Source organism: Sceloporus undulatus, chromosome 1, assembly GCF_019175285.1.
Source record: "Sceloporus undulatus isolate JIND9_A2432 ecotype Alabama chromosome 1, SceUnd_v1.1, whole genome shotgun sequence".
NCBI lineage: Eukaryota > Metazoa > Chordata > Lepidosauria > Squamata > Phrynosomatidae > Sceloporus > Sceloporus undulatus.
The window spans coordinates 41,114,949-41,130,055 of NC_056522.1; the positions used below are offsets into that span (position 1 = coordinate 41,114,949).

Consider the following 15,107-nt stretch of genomic DNA (forward strand, 5'->3'; position numbering starts at 1 on the left):
CCCAGCAGTCCGAAAGCATGCAAAAGTGCAAGTTGATAAACAGGTACCACTTTTGTGGGAAGGTAACAGTGTTCTCTGTGCTTTTGTGCTTAGTCATGCTGGTCATATGACCATGGAGTCATCTTTTACAGCGCTGGCTCCCTCAGCTTAGTAACAGAGATCAGCAATGCCCCTTAAAGTTGAACATGGCTAGACAATCACATTAAAGTGGAAACTTTTATCCTTACTTAAAGAGGATGTTCAATCTAAAGTGGAAGAATCACAGAATCATAGGACCTTAACACACGCAGGGCAAACGTGGTAGAAACATCATCCAAATGTTGTGGGAGCGTCAAGGTTTGATCATGCCTGGGGCTTCTAAAGTGTAAATGAGGCTTCCCTCTATGGAATTGTCATGGAATCGTTCACAGGGAAGCCATTTTCTGAATAATGGGATAACCCGTTATTCAGAAAATGGCTCTTCCTGGCTTCCCCGCGAACAATTCCATTACGATTCCATAGCGAGAAGCCTCAATTACACTTTAGAAGTGCCAGGCATGATCACATCCTTGGTGCTTCCACAATGTTTGGATGATGTTCTGACCACGTTTTGCCCTGTGTGTGATAAGGTCCATAGACTTAGAGGGGGACCTCATGGGCCATCAGGTACAACCATGCAGGTTCTCCAGCTATAGTAACCCCAGCAGGTAGCTGTCCAAATATAATCACACACATATTTTCATTGTGCAATCAATCTAAGAATTGAGTGTACGTTACTGGACACAGAGACAACCCAGTTATTTAAAAAGAAACCAAATAATAACTGACAATACATATTTATTGTTAGAGCTATTGTATACAGAAAAGTCTGTGCATTACTGCTAGTCTGACTGAAGGGGGTATGATTCTGTATGGCTTTGTTTGCTGCTGTTTTAAAAAGTAACAAAAACCTGGATAGGAGCTGGGAAGATTTTTTTCAGTCTATTCCAAAAATCTGAAGACTTGAAAAGTAAGGAAAATGGTGTTTCCAACTAGCAGATTAGTAACTACGGCCAAAGAGGGTGTAGAACTTGGCAGGACACTTTCCACAAACACATTTTGCTCCATTCTGCAGCTCACACAGAGGTTTGAAAGGGATGCAGAGACTTTTTGCTCCCATGGACGGTGCACCTGGCTCAAGGTCTTGATCTCTGAAAGAGAAACAGGTTTTCTTTAATCACCAAAGAATCAAAATTAGAATAGCTTGCATCTATGTTTGTCTTAGAGTAGCCAAAACATATCTGAGGAAAACAAATTAATACTGTGACTCACAGTTACAATTTACAATGCTAGGTAGATTTACAAGGAAATAGTCCATTGTCCTATAGTGAGAAGGAATACCTCAGGTCTCAGACAGACTAAGGAGTCCAGGGAGTCTCTTAGCCCCTTAGTACAGACCACACTAACTTTCTTATCCTGGCTTCCTTCTAATTACCAGTGTAATGACAATGGAGGTCACAATTCATGCTCCACAGTACTTCTACTGTTCTAGGAGAGAACTTGATGTTTAATGCACTAATTATTTAAAGTGGGCCCTGTTCAGACATATATTTACCACATGGACTAACTCCCACATAATTTAAAAGATTTTTTTTGTTATGTTTTAAAACTTTAGAACAGTATTTATCTCAGATGGTAAACATAAATTTTTAAAGGCACACCCCATTTTTTTCTTTACCTGGCAGTGGTTTTTTTGATCCAGTCCTCACATTCAATTTCTCCACAGAAAGGGATCTGCACTATCTAATTTAGAAAGAGAACACAAAAATTGTTGAGTTTAACTGATCATGATTTTTTTCCTTTTGACAAAAAGACTCCTACTCTGTTTTCATAAGCCACATCCATTGCCTTGCAGGGCTTACATTTGCTAGAAAGAATATCTGAAGTGATTCCGAACAGAGTTAATACAGCATATTTAATCTATTTTAGCTATGTTGAAAGAAATAGGAGAATTTTGTGAATCATACTATCACATACACATTTAACTAGAAGTTAGAAAAAGTGTTTCTAAGAGTGCTCCATGTATTAAACTGGATGGAATCAATTTAGTGTTTCCTTGAATGAAGGAAAAGTTAGCACATTGTGCTACACACACACACACACACACACACACACACACACACACACACACCCCTAATAAAATATCAGTTGCCCCTTGGTGGTGGAACTCAGTAAAACACTGTATAAGAAAGCCAGAAATTTTGAAAAGGACTAGTATCATAGGCGCGTTACAGACCGCCCAAAATGGGTGGTCTCATGCCGCTGCCACCAAACTGCGCGGCTCCCTCGTGGAGCAAAAAGAAGCCCCCAAATGGGGCTTCTTCCTGCGCCCTGGAAGAGGCGCCACAAGGCACAAGGCTCGCACTTGCGGAGGTCACTTCCGGTGTGTGACGTCTGGACGCTGTGCGTCCGTGACGTCAAAATGGCGGCGGCCATCTGTATGCGGTGCCATTTTGACGTAGTCGTTACACACGAGGGGCAAGGTGTGTCAGGAAGTGCCGCCCCTCGCGCGTAACAACAGTGCCCCATAGGGCCCGTCCGGAATGCGCCATAATTCATAATAATAAAATTTTCAAATACTAAAATAGGTAACTCTAAAGGAAACCTATTCCTTCTTTTTGTTTAATAATGGGAAAATAAAAGGGGGGGGGGGAGATCCTCTTTCTGTTCATTACTACATTTTTGTTGTTAAAATATTCCAATTATGTTTTTTATTCCTGAACTATGCTAGTATCCTACAGATTTTTCACATCTTTGCATGCAATTTAACCCCACTCCAGAGTGGAGAGAACAACAACACTGATTTTTTTTAAAAAAAAGTTTAGCCTGGCTTTTAACAAAGGAAAAAACATCCTACAGAAATCTGCATCATATTTTGGGAAGATGCAGTAGAGAATTAAGCAAATGAGATAAAAAATAAATACATTAAATATATATCCATTTTAGAATTCTTTCATTATCTTTATTTTATTTAGTTTTACAAGAGTCTTAACCAATAATTAAGTCTCTTCAAGGAAAAGCTTCTCATTACAGAACAGTTTTTTACTAGCCATGGATCCAGTTGAGGTAAAGTGCATTAATGACCCACTGAAATCAACATAAAAATAAGTTATCAGCAATCAAACCTCTAGTGATCTCAATGAGATTTTAATACACTGACTTAGGATGTAGCCACACTATCTAATTAAAGCAGCTTGACATCATTTTAATTGCCATAACAATATCCTACTGAATTCTGGGATCTGTAATTTGTATCCTACAGAATTCTGGATCTGTAATTGGTAAGGTCCCAGAGCTCTCTGACAGACCAGGCTAAATACCTTACCAAACTACAAGTCCCAGGATTCTGTAGGCTAGCATCATGGCAGTTAAAATGGTGTCAAACTGCTTTAATTCTGCATTGTGGCTACACCCTTAGTCTGTGACAGTAAACATAGGTTTAATCTCTGCTTAAAATTTAGTTATAAAGATTCTGAATGCAAGGCTCTGTCCAAAAGCCAGTCACTGAGTATTTTAACGGGCATCTACTTTTCCAGAAGCTGCTCATTTTAAAAAAAATGCCAACATCTAGTACAAAGTATGCCAGATCTAGGTGGTAGCTAAATTTGCAAGGAGCTAATATCTGCAAGAGATGGTTGAACTGGTGCAAAAGAGTGCACAACTACAGTAAAGTTACCTATTCTTGGTTTAGAGAATAAATTGAGAAAGCATTATGGGTTCTTCAAATACAAATTGACTGCTTTTATCTTTCAGTATAAATGTTTTCTATGTAGTTTCTTTTCCACGTTGTAATGGCATTTGCTACCTTTGAAATTTAACATAAACCAAACCCAGGTCAGGGACAGTACATTTGGCACATAGAAAACTTAATAATTTTTCATAATTGACCATTGCTCCAGCACCCAAGCTTTATTCTGAACCAGACAGATCTTAAAATTACAGAAGAAATAAACTGGTTCAGACTTAAGTCTGTTATTTGTCCTACATAAGCAGATGAGTTAAGAAAAGTTATCAAAATATTTCCATGCTTATTTTAGAATAATTCATATTAATAATGTGCTACAACAGAACGGTCATATAGCAATTATAAACAGTTCATTGCAATTAAGAGTGTTTCACTACTACTTCACATCAGTCTTAATAACCAGTTATCCAACTTTTCTGCATGCACTTGATGACCTGTACTGAAACCAGATAGAAATAGTTCCTTGACGCAAACAATGTGTTCTTTGAACCAAGACGCTAATTATATTGTTCAATAATTATTTTACAATTTTCCACATTGGAATTATTGCAGCATCTGATCTACAACTCAGCTTGCTATTATTTATTAAACATGGCATGATTCCTTTTGAGCTAAAGTGTCCTCGTCCTAATCATGTGGATGGCAGCCTTCACTTTCAAAAATATTTTTAAGATTCTAAAAGAGAACGCAGGGTCAGTTCAAATGCTATCTACGTGGCACAGTTGTCAGGACAAACTGCTTGCTATTAATTATTTCCTATGCCACACCATTCGTTAATGCAAGGATTGCCCACATCATTTAAGGATCTCTTAAGCCAGAATCAGCAATCATAAATTGCAATGGAAGACTGCTCACAAAAGGTGATTACAAGTGAAATGGTTCAACAATGGCAGCTATATACATTAATTTAATAAAAATAAAAATAAAAGCTGACTTTAAAAACCATAGACTACATAAACTTGTAAGTGTAAAATTCATTCATGTTTACACACTGCTTACCTTACACACTAACAGACTTACGAAAAAAAATTATTGACACCTACATTTAAGCATGTTTACTTGGAAGTAAGTTGCATTACACCCACCAAAACAATAAATGTACTGTACAAAAGTCTGCAGCCCTCCTTGCTCCTTACCTTTCCTGAATCAAGCTCCTTCTGAAATTCTTCCATTGTATTGGCCACCACCATATGAGTTTTAAGGTCTTCAGCAGCTCTAGGAAAAGAAATTTAGCTAATGTAAACAATTAATAATAATAATAATTTGTTTTATTTATATACCGCTATTCCAAAGATCATAGCGGTGAACAGCAAGTAAGCTAATTAGCAAGTAAGCAAATTTGCCCCCAACAGTCTGGGTACTCATTTTAGCGACCTCGGAAGGATGCAAGCCTGAGTCGAGCTTGGGCCCTTTTGCTGGTCTTGAACTCGCAACCTTGTGGTTTTGAGTGAATGGCTGCAGTACAGGCATTTAACCACTGCGCCACCAGGGCATACTACACACACACACACACACACACACACACACACACACACACACTAAACCATATCTCACAAATAAGGGAAAATACGAGTATAGTTTTCAAAATTGAAACTAATATTTTTGTCTTCAAATCAGAAATTTACTTTAAAAATTCCCAAATCAGAAATTTAATTGAACATTTAGTTATAACATGCCAGTGTTAGCCCAAACAAAAGATGAGTTTGAATTACATTTATGGTAACTAGCCTAAACTAAGCCTTCAGCGAGAATAAACAAAATTTAAGTGTCTTCCCCCACCTCCAAACTCTTACAGCAACACAATCCTGATCTTTGCTGCCATCTAATATAAATCCTTTTTTTCCTACTAAGCTATGGAAGTAGGAAATTGATGAACAAAGAGAAAAGGAAACCTATTCAGTTGGTAAGGAAAAGACCCTATGAGCTTGCTTTCTAGAATCCTTCTTGAAAGTTGGGATTGTTGTAGTTGTGTGCTTTCAAGTCATTTCTGACATATGCCTAATAATAATAATAAAATTTATTTATATCCCATCCCTCTACGAAACACAATCAGGGTGGCTTACAACATTAAAATATACATTCCCAAACCATCATTTCTACCCCCCTTAAAATACAATTAAACAGATTAAAATTAAAACATACTTAAAAATTCACAAATAACCATAAACAGTGGCTATAGCGAGGTCAGGTCAGAAGTTGGATTTCCTTTCTTTTGGTGGCCGAGATCAACTCCCCTGAGCCAGTTAACGACACAGGAGGGTGAGGGAATGTAGTTTTCTTGGCAAGAATTGTGCAGAGTTGATTTGCCCCCACTGTCCTGAGGCTGAGAGAGTGTGACTTGCCCAATGTCACCTAGAAAATTCTAATGGCCAAGTGGGGATTTGAATCCTGGTTTCCAGAATCATAGTCCAATGCTCAAACCAATACACCATACTGGCTCCAAACCAGTTTGGGATACTTAGTATAATTACAGTATTATTTCTTATTTGTTCAGAAGAAGCACCAATAAACAAACAGAAGTTTAGAAAGGGATTTAGTCTAAACTGAGGAGAAATACTATGATCCTGAATACTCTCACTTGGAAATCAATGGAATTTATCTTTGAATAAACACAGTTATGATTGAAATACAGGCAAAGTGCTCTTAAAACTTTGTTCATGTTATCACAAGCTGGTAGCCAAAGAACTGTGCAATTTGCATGCATCCTCTCTGACTCTTGGTTTATGTATCAAACAAAAATCTTCCATGCCACATCTCCTTTGAAAGTAAGGGGATTCTGTGATTATATCCACTGGTATGAGATGCTCAGTTTCTTGGACAGACCTAACATTTCTCTTTGAATTCTCAGCATAATATGAACAAAGACTCTTCCAGTATCCTATTGCAGTACTGTACAAGCTTTTGTGGCACCGGCTCCCTCTCTTCCCCTCGCCCTCTTGTGTCTTTAACTGGCTCAAGGGAGTCAGTTAAAGGCAGGGGAGGGCAGGGGGGAAAGGCACATACCTGCTCTTCCCCCTGGCCTCCTGTGCCTTTCACTGGCTTAAGGGAGTCAGTTAAAGGCAGGTGAGAGTGAAGGGAAAACACATAGGTGTGCACTCTTCCTGGATGCTCCCTCCCAGGCTACCCCCCGCAGGAAAAAGCCCAAGAAAGAGGAAGAGGAGAGCATGCCCATGTGGGTTTAACATCATAAATAATCAAAATCGCAAATGTTAAGTCAGTGAATGTCAAGGGCTCACTGTACTACTTAATATGCATCTACAGCAGGAGAGGATAATTGCTCTCATATACTGTTAGTGGCCTTTCAGAGGTATCTGGTCAGTCATCATTGAAAACACAGTGCTGGATCAGGTAGGCCTTCAGCCTGATACAGTAGCATCTCCTATGTTTCTATTTAACTATCTCCCCATGCTTTTCGAAACTCTTGAAATAAAAGACAGATGAATTAAAACTATCCATTAATAAGATCAAATTTCTGAACAACAACAGAAAATGGCTTTTCTTGAAATTTAACCTGTTGTAAAGGTTAGTGTGGATTTCTTCCAGAATACGTCTGAGCTGGTCTACTGCTTCATTTTCAGCAAAAGTCAACTTCTCTCCTGTATCTCGTCGCACAGCTACAAACTGATTATTTTTCATATCTCGCGGCCCCACTTCAAGCCTGATTGGGACACCCTATAAACCAAAAGGCAATAAACAAAATTTGATGTCCTTCTTTGCAATTACTGTATCTGCTTTGCTTATGTAGACAAAAACTGTTTAAAGCTCAACGGTTGCTCCTAGTTATAATCACGATTCCAGACTTTTTGCAAATTATTTTGTACTCTAATATGAAATCAGATAAAGTTAAAAGAACTGATCCAGTATGGGACTGTGTCCAACAGTGCCGTTTTGGCAGTGGAATAGACACTGTTGGGGGTTCAGATTTTCTTTCACCAGTGAAGACCCTGTATGTGTCCTAAATCTGTTCCAGATGGTTGGGGGACATTCTGGAGTAGATGAGAGGCATATAGCTGGCTTCAGGGATAGGTCCACTTCCATAATAGCAGCAGAAGCTTTCTTGCATGGACACCTCTGATTTTTCAGAATTGGAAAATAGCTATGTTCTTCCCCAAACAGCAAAAGATGGCATGTACGTATGGAAATTAATATATATCAGTTACTCCCATTTACTTTCAACATATGCCACCAACCCAAGATTATGTATCTGAGAAAAGCCAATCCATAATAAGAAGATCTAAACAAGCATTTACCTTAAGCTCCCAGTGATTAAATTTCCAGCCAGGAGAATAGTTATCTCTCAAGTCAGCCCGTGAGCGGATATTAGCACTGAGTAGTCGCTTACGGTATTCACTACACTTGATCATTAGGGCCTCCTTGTCTGCTTCTGAAAGTGTATTTGTGATACCACAGGGAATAATCACAACCTGAATCATGGCACAAATGATTATAAAGTTAGGGACACCAAAGTACATATTGTTTACAGAAATATGTGTTGAAACCAAACATAATTTTTGAAAAATCTATTGGTTCAAGCAAGAAAAGAGATGTCGAAAATTAGTTAAACTGAAGGGGAAAAGTGTTAGCAGAGACAAAGGGTTTTGATAAGTCTTTCTAATTTTTATAAAACTCTGTGATCCCTCAATTTGATTTATTTTTATTAACCATGATTACACTTTCATATTTCTGTCCACTTCAAAGTTAAAGTAGGTTATTTTGAACATTTTAACTTGCCAGGCACCTCCATCTAATTGTTCTCAATATCTCAATTAAGAAGCTTATAGTTAATTGTATGCAAATACTCATCTCTTACGGAACTATGAATCAAATACTCATTTCACATTGACAGTCTTATTTTCCCTCTTCATCTGCTTATTAAGCAAGCATGAGGAACCATGGGAAAAAAACAACTAATTTATTTTATGACAACAACAATGATGCTTATACTGTATTCTTTTATATCATGCCTTTCCCCCAGAATTGGGACTCAAGGCAGCCTACAAATATTAAAACAAATATACATAAACACGTATAGATTATGATAGACAAAAACTTATTGTTAAAATGTAATCAGTCCACAGAATTAAAACAATTTAAAACACATACATTAAAAGACAAGAATAAAAAGAACAGAACAGTCTTCTATTAAATGTCTTTGCAATCAGTTCCCAAAAGCTTATTAGATTTTTTTAACTGAGTTCTATAACCTAGGGGCAGCCTCTGAAGATCTCAGAGCTTGGAAAGGCTCATAGGGGGGAAAAGATATGGTACTTCAGATAGCCTAAACCCAAGCCATGTAGGGATTTACAAGTCATGAACGGCATCTAAACAGGTTGTTAATTAAAGCACATGTCACTGTGACGAGATTAGACATCTTCAGGAAAAGGAGCAGCTGGGGCACTTGTTTTAACTGCAAGTCCACTCCTGACCACTACCAAAACCTGGATATCTAGGAATAAACCAAACTGCAAACTAGTGCTTTAGGAGGATGTATCCCTGTCCATCACAAGCTTAGTCCTTATTTCCTGATTTGCTTTTCAACCAACCAGAGGTACCTCTGTCTTGTCTGGAATAAGCTTCAGTGTGTTTGCCCTCATCCAATCCATTACGGATAATAATTTTTAAAAAACCCGTAATATTACAAGTATATAACAACTGTACAACTGCCACAGGCATTCAAGGGTACACAAGAAAGGCAGTGGATATTTGAACATTCAGTAGAGCAATGCTACAGCAATGCTACAAAATCTAAGATTATTTGCCAGTACAATCCCTGAGCTAGATTAAAACTAACTGCATTTAGGTCTTGATGAAATTGAATAAAAAACAAGTTAATCATGACTTACCTTCAATCTCACTAATTTTAAATTAACTGCTTTTACATACAACAACATAGTATCAACATGGTATCACTACTATACTCACCTGAACACAAGCAACCCTGGGTGGTAGCACCAAACCCATGTTATCTGCATGAATCATAGTCATGACTCCAATGGTACGAGTTGTAAGGCCCCAAGAATTCTGATAAGCAAACTGTTTCTCTCCTGGTGTCCTGGGATCTTCAAAAACTATCTCAAACATCTTCGAAAAGTTCTGCCCCAAGTGATGAGATGTTGCACCCTAAAAGCATGACAATATAGCAAAGTTTAAATATCAACCCACTGTATAATAACAATAAAAGATATACAATGTATTTATTAATACATACCTGGATAGCTCGTCCACTGGCAGATATAAATGCCTCAATAGTGGTTGTATAATCTCCACCTGCAAACTTTTCTTTTTCTGTCTTTCTTCCTTTTACAACAGGAATTGCAAGAAGTTCTTCATATACACGAGCATACAGATCCAAAATCTGCAACACCTGAGAGGAGTTTTTTAAAAAATTAAAATATTTAGACATTATTCAACCTTCCAGGTCCTTGAGTAAGTAAATAACATTACCCTTTGGTAAGATCCTAGGAGGTAAATATGGTAACACTGAAAACCTTCCATAAATCTAGTAATGCACAATAACAGCTCAATAAGAAGGACAGATTGTATACTTCTAACTTTAATTCTTCAAATAGTCACTATGAACTCACATAAATGGGTTATCCTGCACCTGTACAGTACATCTCTCAGAACTTTCTACAGTGTTACATAATCATTTTGGTGGTAGTCCTGCCCACCTCCAGCAGCTCTATATAGAGGCCTTCATGCCAAAACCGCCATTTCCACTGACACTGATGCAGCAATCCATAGAACAGGCAGGACATGGCAAGGGGACCATGGTCAGGTTTGATAGAGTGTCTTGGAACAACCTGGGTTAGTGAGGATCAAGACAGTTAAGTTCTTGCTGCATCACTGAGTGTATCTCCTGTAAGGCATGTCTCATGTGCTGAACAGATTGATGGTTAGGGGCAAGCACAGAAGAGTATTCTCAATGAGATTCAAACAAATGGTATTGTAGCCAAACCTTGTTTGCAATAGTAGTTAGCATAATCCCACCAGTAACAACTGTCATAAGTAAAATAGTTACTGTTTCTGAAGTAAGAGAATTCAGTCAAAATTGACCCTGAATGTCTCATGCCATGCTGCCTGTGTGATCAATGGCCTCAGTACTGAGAGGGTCAAGCCTGATGATGCTGCCTGGAATGGGACCTGGAGATTGAAGACATATCAGGGGTTGAATCTGATGCCAAAACCCACCAGGACCAAGACCGTCAGTAGAGACAGTATGGTGGGCAATGGTCTTGAAGCAGTCACACCTGAAGTTGATCGCCAAACTGGAGAGAGTGAGACTGTGAACCTCAAAGCAGAGAAAGACTCTAGGACAGTGATGGTGAACCTTTTCGAGGCCAAGTGCCCAAACTGCAACCCAAAACCCACTTATTTATTGCAAAGTGCCATGTCCCTCTGGCTTTCTAGTAACAAACTCTGGCAAACTCTGTGCTGGGATGATGGCACATGTGCCCACAGAGAGGGCTCTGAGTGCCACCTCTGGCACGCGTGCCATAGGTTCGCCATCACTGCTCTAGGATATCACCCTAAGAAACTTTTTCTTCAGGAAATGATCTACTTCCACCCAGCAGCAGAATGTTATGAAGTCTCTGTTTCAGGGATAGGTAGTTAATCTTGTGGAACTGCCCCAGAGGCCTCAACATCAGCACTGATGGACTGATTAAGAGTTGACTGTTCCTTTGAGACTGATGGGTGGCTATGGTCCTTCTCCTTGAAATGTTTTTTCTTATGTATTTGCTGTCAAGTCATCAACTGCTGTCAAGACATCAACTGGGATTTACCCAGCACAGGAGGACATGTACACCCCACTTGAATGTTGGAACTAGCCCATACAACTTTTTCAAGTTGAACTCCAGCAATGAATGTTTGACTCCATGGCAAGTAGAAGAGGTGGCAGTTGGAATTCTGCAGCTTCCATACTGACAGAAGCAGACAGCTGAGAAGATGACATTTGATGCCTTGAGGGCCAGCACATACAGAAGTGCCTTCAAACGCAATTCCGTTTTGTCTTGTTTGAGGCGTAAAGGCAGTACAATGGGAACAAGAAGCAACCACAAGCTTCACCTAGACAACCAAGAGACATCAGATATGCATCTCATCCCATGGTTTCAGCACCATAGGAGACACATTTTTTAAGGATGCCAGAGAGAAAATACTGTAAGCCCAGAGGCCTGCACGGCTTCAACTGCTAACATTGGGCAACTTGCATCTGAAGAGCCCAGTTAATCCCTGGGGCTGAATAGGCCAAAAAAGGCCATGATGAGACCAGAGATAGATCAACAAACTTTGTTCCTACTGTGAAGTCAAAGGCTTTCATGGCCAGCATCCATAGTTTTTTGTGGGTTTTTTGGGCTATGTGGCCATGTTCTAGAAAAGTTTATTCCTGATGTTTCGCCAGCATCTGTGGCTGGCATCTTTAGAGAATGCTTGCCTGGAAAGGAGTTGTGTGTATATATATATATATATATATATATATATATATATATATACTGTGTGAACCTGGGAAGGCAGGAGTGACACCAAATGCAGTGTGCGAACAAGAATCAACGAACATGAGAGACACTGTAGACTGGGTCAGCCAGAAAAATCAACAGTAGCAGAACATGTTACAAACCATCCTGGGCATAAAATACTGTTTGAAAACATTGAAATTCTGGACCATGCCAACAACTACCATGTCAGGACGCACAGGGAAGCCATTGAGATCCACAAACATCAGGACAATTTCACCAGGAAAGAGGAAACCCTTAAAGTAAACAAGGTTTTCAGGCTACCAGTCCTGAAAAATAGCAAGATGAAGATTCAACACATGCAAATGAGAAATCTCTCAGGGTCAGGGGTTTCCCAGCAATGAGCACTAATCAAGCAGACACTAATCCTCTTTTGCAGACCCTCCCACCCTGAGGCCTGCCATTAGCACCGAAACAAATCACACATGCAAATCCTCCTGCCTTCCCAGGTTCACACAGTGGTGTGTGTGTGTGTGCACGCGTGTATGTGTGTATACACACACACCACACACACCACACACAACACACTCTCTCTCTCTCTCTCTCTCTCACACACACACACACACACACACACACAACTTCTTTCCAGGCAAACATTCTCTGAAGATGCTAGCCACAGATACTGGTGAAACATCAGGAATAAACTCTTCTAGAACATGGCCACATAGCCCGAAAAACCCACAAAAAACTATTTGTTCCTATTGATGATACTCCAGTGGCAGAAGAAAAATACTGGCGGTTTCAGTGGGAAGGCCCCTATAGAGAGTAGCTGGAGGTAAGCGGGGCTACAGCTAATACGCTTATGCAAGGCTCTAGAAGGTTCTTAAAGATGCACTGTGTAGGTACAGGATAATCCATTTGTGTAAGCCACAGAGACCACAAAAAGCAGCGATTCTGTTTTCCCCACAATTATTCTAAAATAAAAGGTAAAATCCTTCCACTCTTCACAAAAAAAATGTGTATATATATATGTGTGTGTGTATGCACTTTGTTTAAAATAGCAGATGAATATTTATGCAATAATCCTTTAGAAATGATGAAAAATGAACAACACATCATTTTGTGTGTTGTACCTCCTCTGCTGCTTCTTCATAAGTTGAGAAGGCTGTGTGTCCTTCTTGCCACAGGAATTCACGGGTACGCAAGAAAGGCTGTGGATGTTTGAACTCCCAACGCTTCAATTAAAAAAAAACCCAAAAAAAGTATGTTATGAATTGTTAAAGGCACAATCTTAGGCTCATTTTTAAAACAAGCATTATTTTAAAACTAGTATTATTTACAACTGCTCACTTTAGTTTTCAGTGTTACGTCAGGCTAAATGTATTAAAATACAGATAAGTGGTTTGTTGTTATTAACCACCCTCAAGTCGATCTTAACCCATGAAGACTCTGTGGATGAGACATCTCTAAGACTCCCTGTCCTCCGCTGCTGTACTTAGTTCCTGCCAAGTCATACCCATAAGAGAGTCCATCCATCTAGCATGCGGCCTTCCTCTTTCTACTTCGTTCCACCTTTCCCAGCACTGGCAGGTTTCATTTTTATCGATTTTATTGTTTGTATGTACAGCGCTGTGTACATCTACAGTGCTATATAAATAAAGTATAACAACAACAATAATAACAACATTGTTTTTTCAATCAGTCATGCCTTCTCATGATGTCTCCGAAGTACAACAACCTCACTTTTGACATCTTGGCTTTCAGAGAGGTTTCTGGCTTGATCTGCTCTAGGGATCATTTGTTGGTTTTTTTGGTTCTCCATGGAATCCTCAGCTCTCTTCTCCAGCACCACACCTCAAATGATTTTATTTTCTTCCTGTCTTCTTTCTTAATGGTCCAGCTCTCATATCCATATATGGTAATAAGGAATACAATGGCTTGTACAATTCTAACTTGTGTTCAGTTATACAGTCCGCCAGCCTCATATGAGGGCTTTCCATATGCGGACTTGAGTTCACATGGATGGCAAGCCTGGGGGGACAAAATGGTGTGCGCGCTCATGGGAGCACACTGCCATTGAAATCAATGGGACTTGAGATCCCATGGATTTTCCCATATGTGTGTGTGTGTGTGATCTGGAATGGATCCCCCATGTATACAAAGGGCCCACTGTATATCTATGAATCTTAGGATCTTTTCTAGTTCTTTCATAACCATTTTCCCCATTTTTAATCTTCTTCTGATTTCCTGGCTGCAATCCCCAATCCTATCAATGTTTGATCCCAGGTATGAGAACTCTTTTACTATTTCTGTTTCTTCATTCTTCTAGGCTGAATTTTTCTAGATTCTCCATGGTCATTATTTTCATTTTCTTTATGTTCAACAAGTCTAACTGGTTTTCTACTACTACTACTACTACTACTACTACTATTATTATTATTATTATTATTATTATTATTATTATTATTACATTTATATTCCACCCTTCTCCCAAGACTGGGACTCAGGGCAGCTTACAACATTAAAAAAGTACAATTAAAAGTGTACAAAAATAGTACATTAAAACAGAATTAAATTACTGCAATAATTAAAACAAAGTACATGTTGAAATATCAAATAGTTTAAAAAGATAAAATGTTTAAAACATATTAAAACAATATAAAACTTCAGGCCATTCTTTAAAAGCTTTCTGTTTTGAATGCCCATCTGAAGAGGAAGGTCTTCGCCTGTCAGCAGAAGGCCATCAAGAAAGGGACCATTCTGGTCATCCCTGGGAAGGGAGTTCCACAGTCTGGGGCCAGCCGTAGAAAAGGCCTGCTCTCGTGTCCCCACCAACCGTCCTTGTGATTGTGGTGGGATGGAAAGAAGGGCCTCCCCTGAGGATCTCAGAG

At 39.1% G+C, this 15,107-nt stretch overlaps 1 protein-coding gene across 4 annotated transcripts in view; it reads right to left on the bottom strand.

Moving 5' to 3' along the window:
• Positions 1–799: 799 nt before the first annotated feature.
• The window catches only part of EPRS1 (glutamyl-prolyl-tRNA synthetase 1), a 65,501-nt gene continuing 51,193 nt past the window's right edge, over positions 800–15,107 (bottom strand). For all 4 annotated transcript variants that reach the window (XM_042474524.1, XM_042474514.1, XM_042474533.1 and 1 more), the window contains 8 exons: positions 13,350–13,451; positions 9,972–10,127; positions 9,686–9,883; positions 8,014–8,187; positions 7,275–7,435; positions 4,900–4,978; positions 1,697–1,761; positions 800–1,169 (listed from right to left, as the gene is read on the bottom strand). In XM_042474524.1, the coding sequence (XP_042330458.1) occupies positions 1,019–1,169; positions 1,697–1,761; positions 4,900–4,978; positions 7,275–7,435; positions 8,014–8,187; positions 9,686–9,883; positions 9,972–10,127; positions 13,350–13,451 (1,086 nt within the window). In that variant the 3' untranslated portion in view covers positions 800–1,018. The remainder of the gene's footprint in view (positions 1,170–1,696; positions 1,762–4,899; positions 4,979–7,274; positions 7,436–8,013; positions 8,188–9,685; positions 9,884–9,971; positions 10,128–13,349; positions 13,452–15,107) is intronic.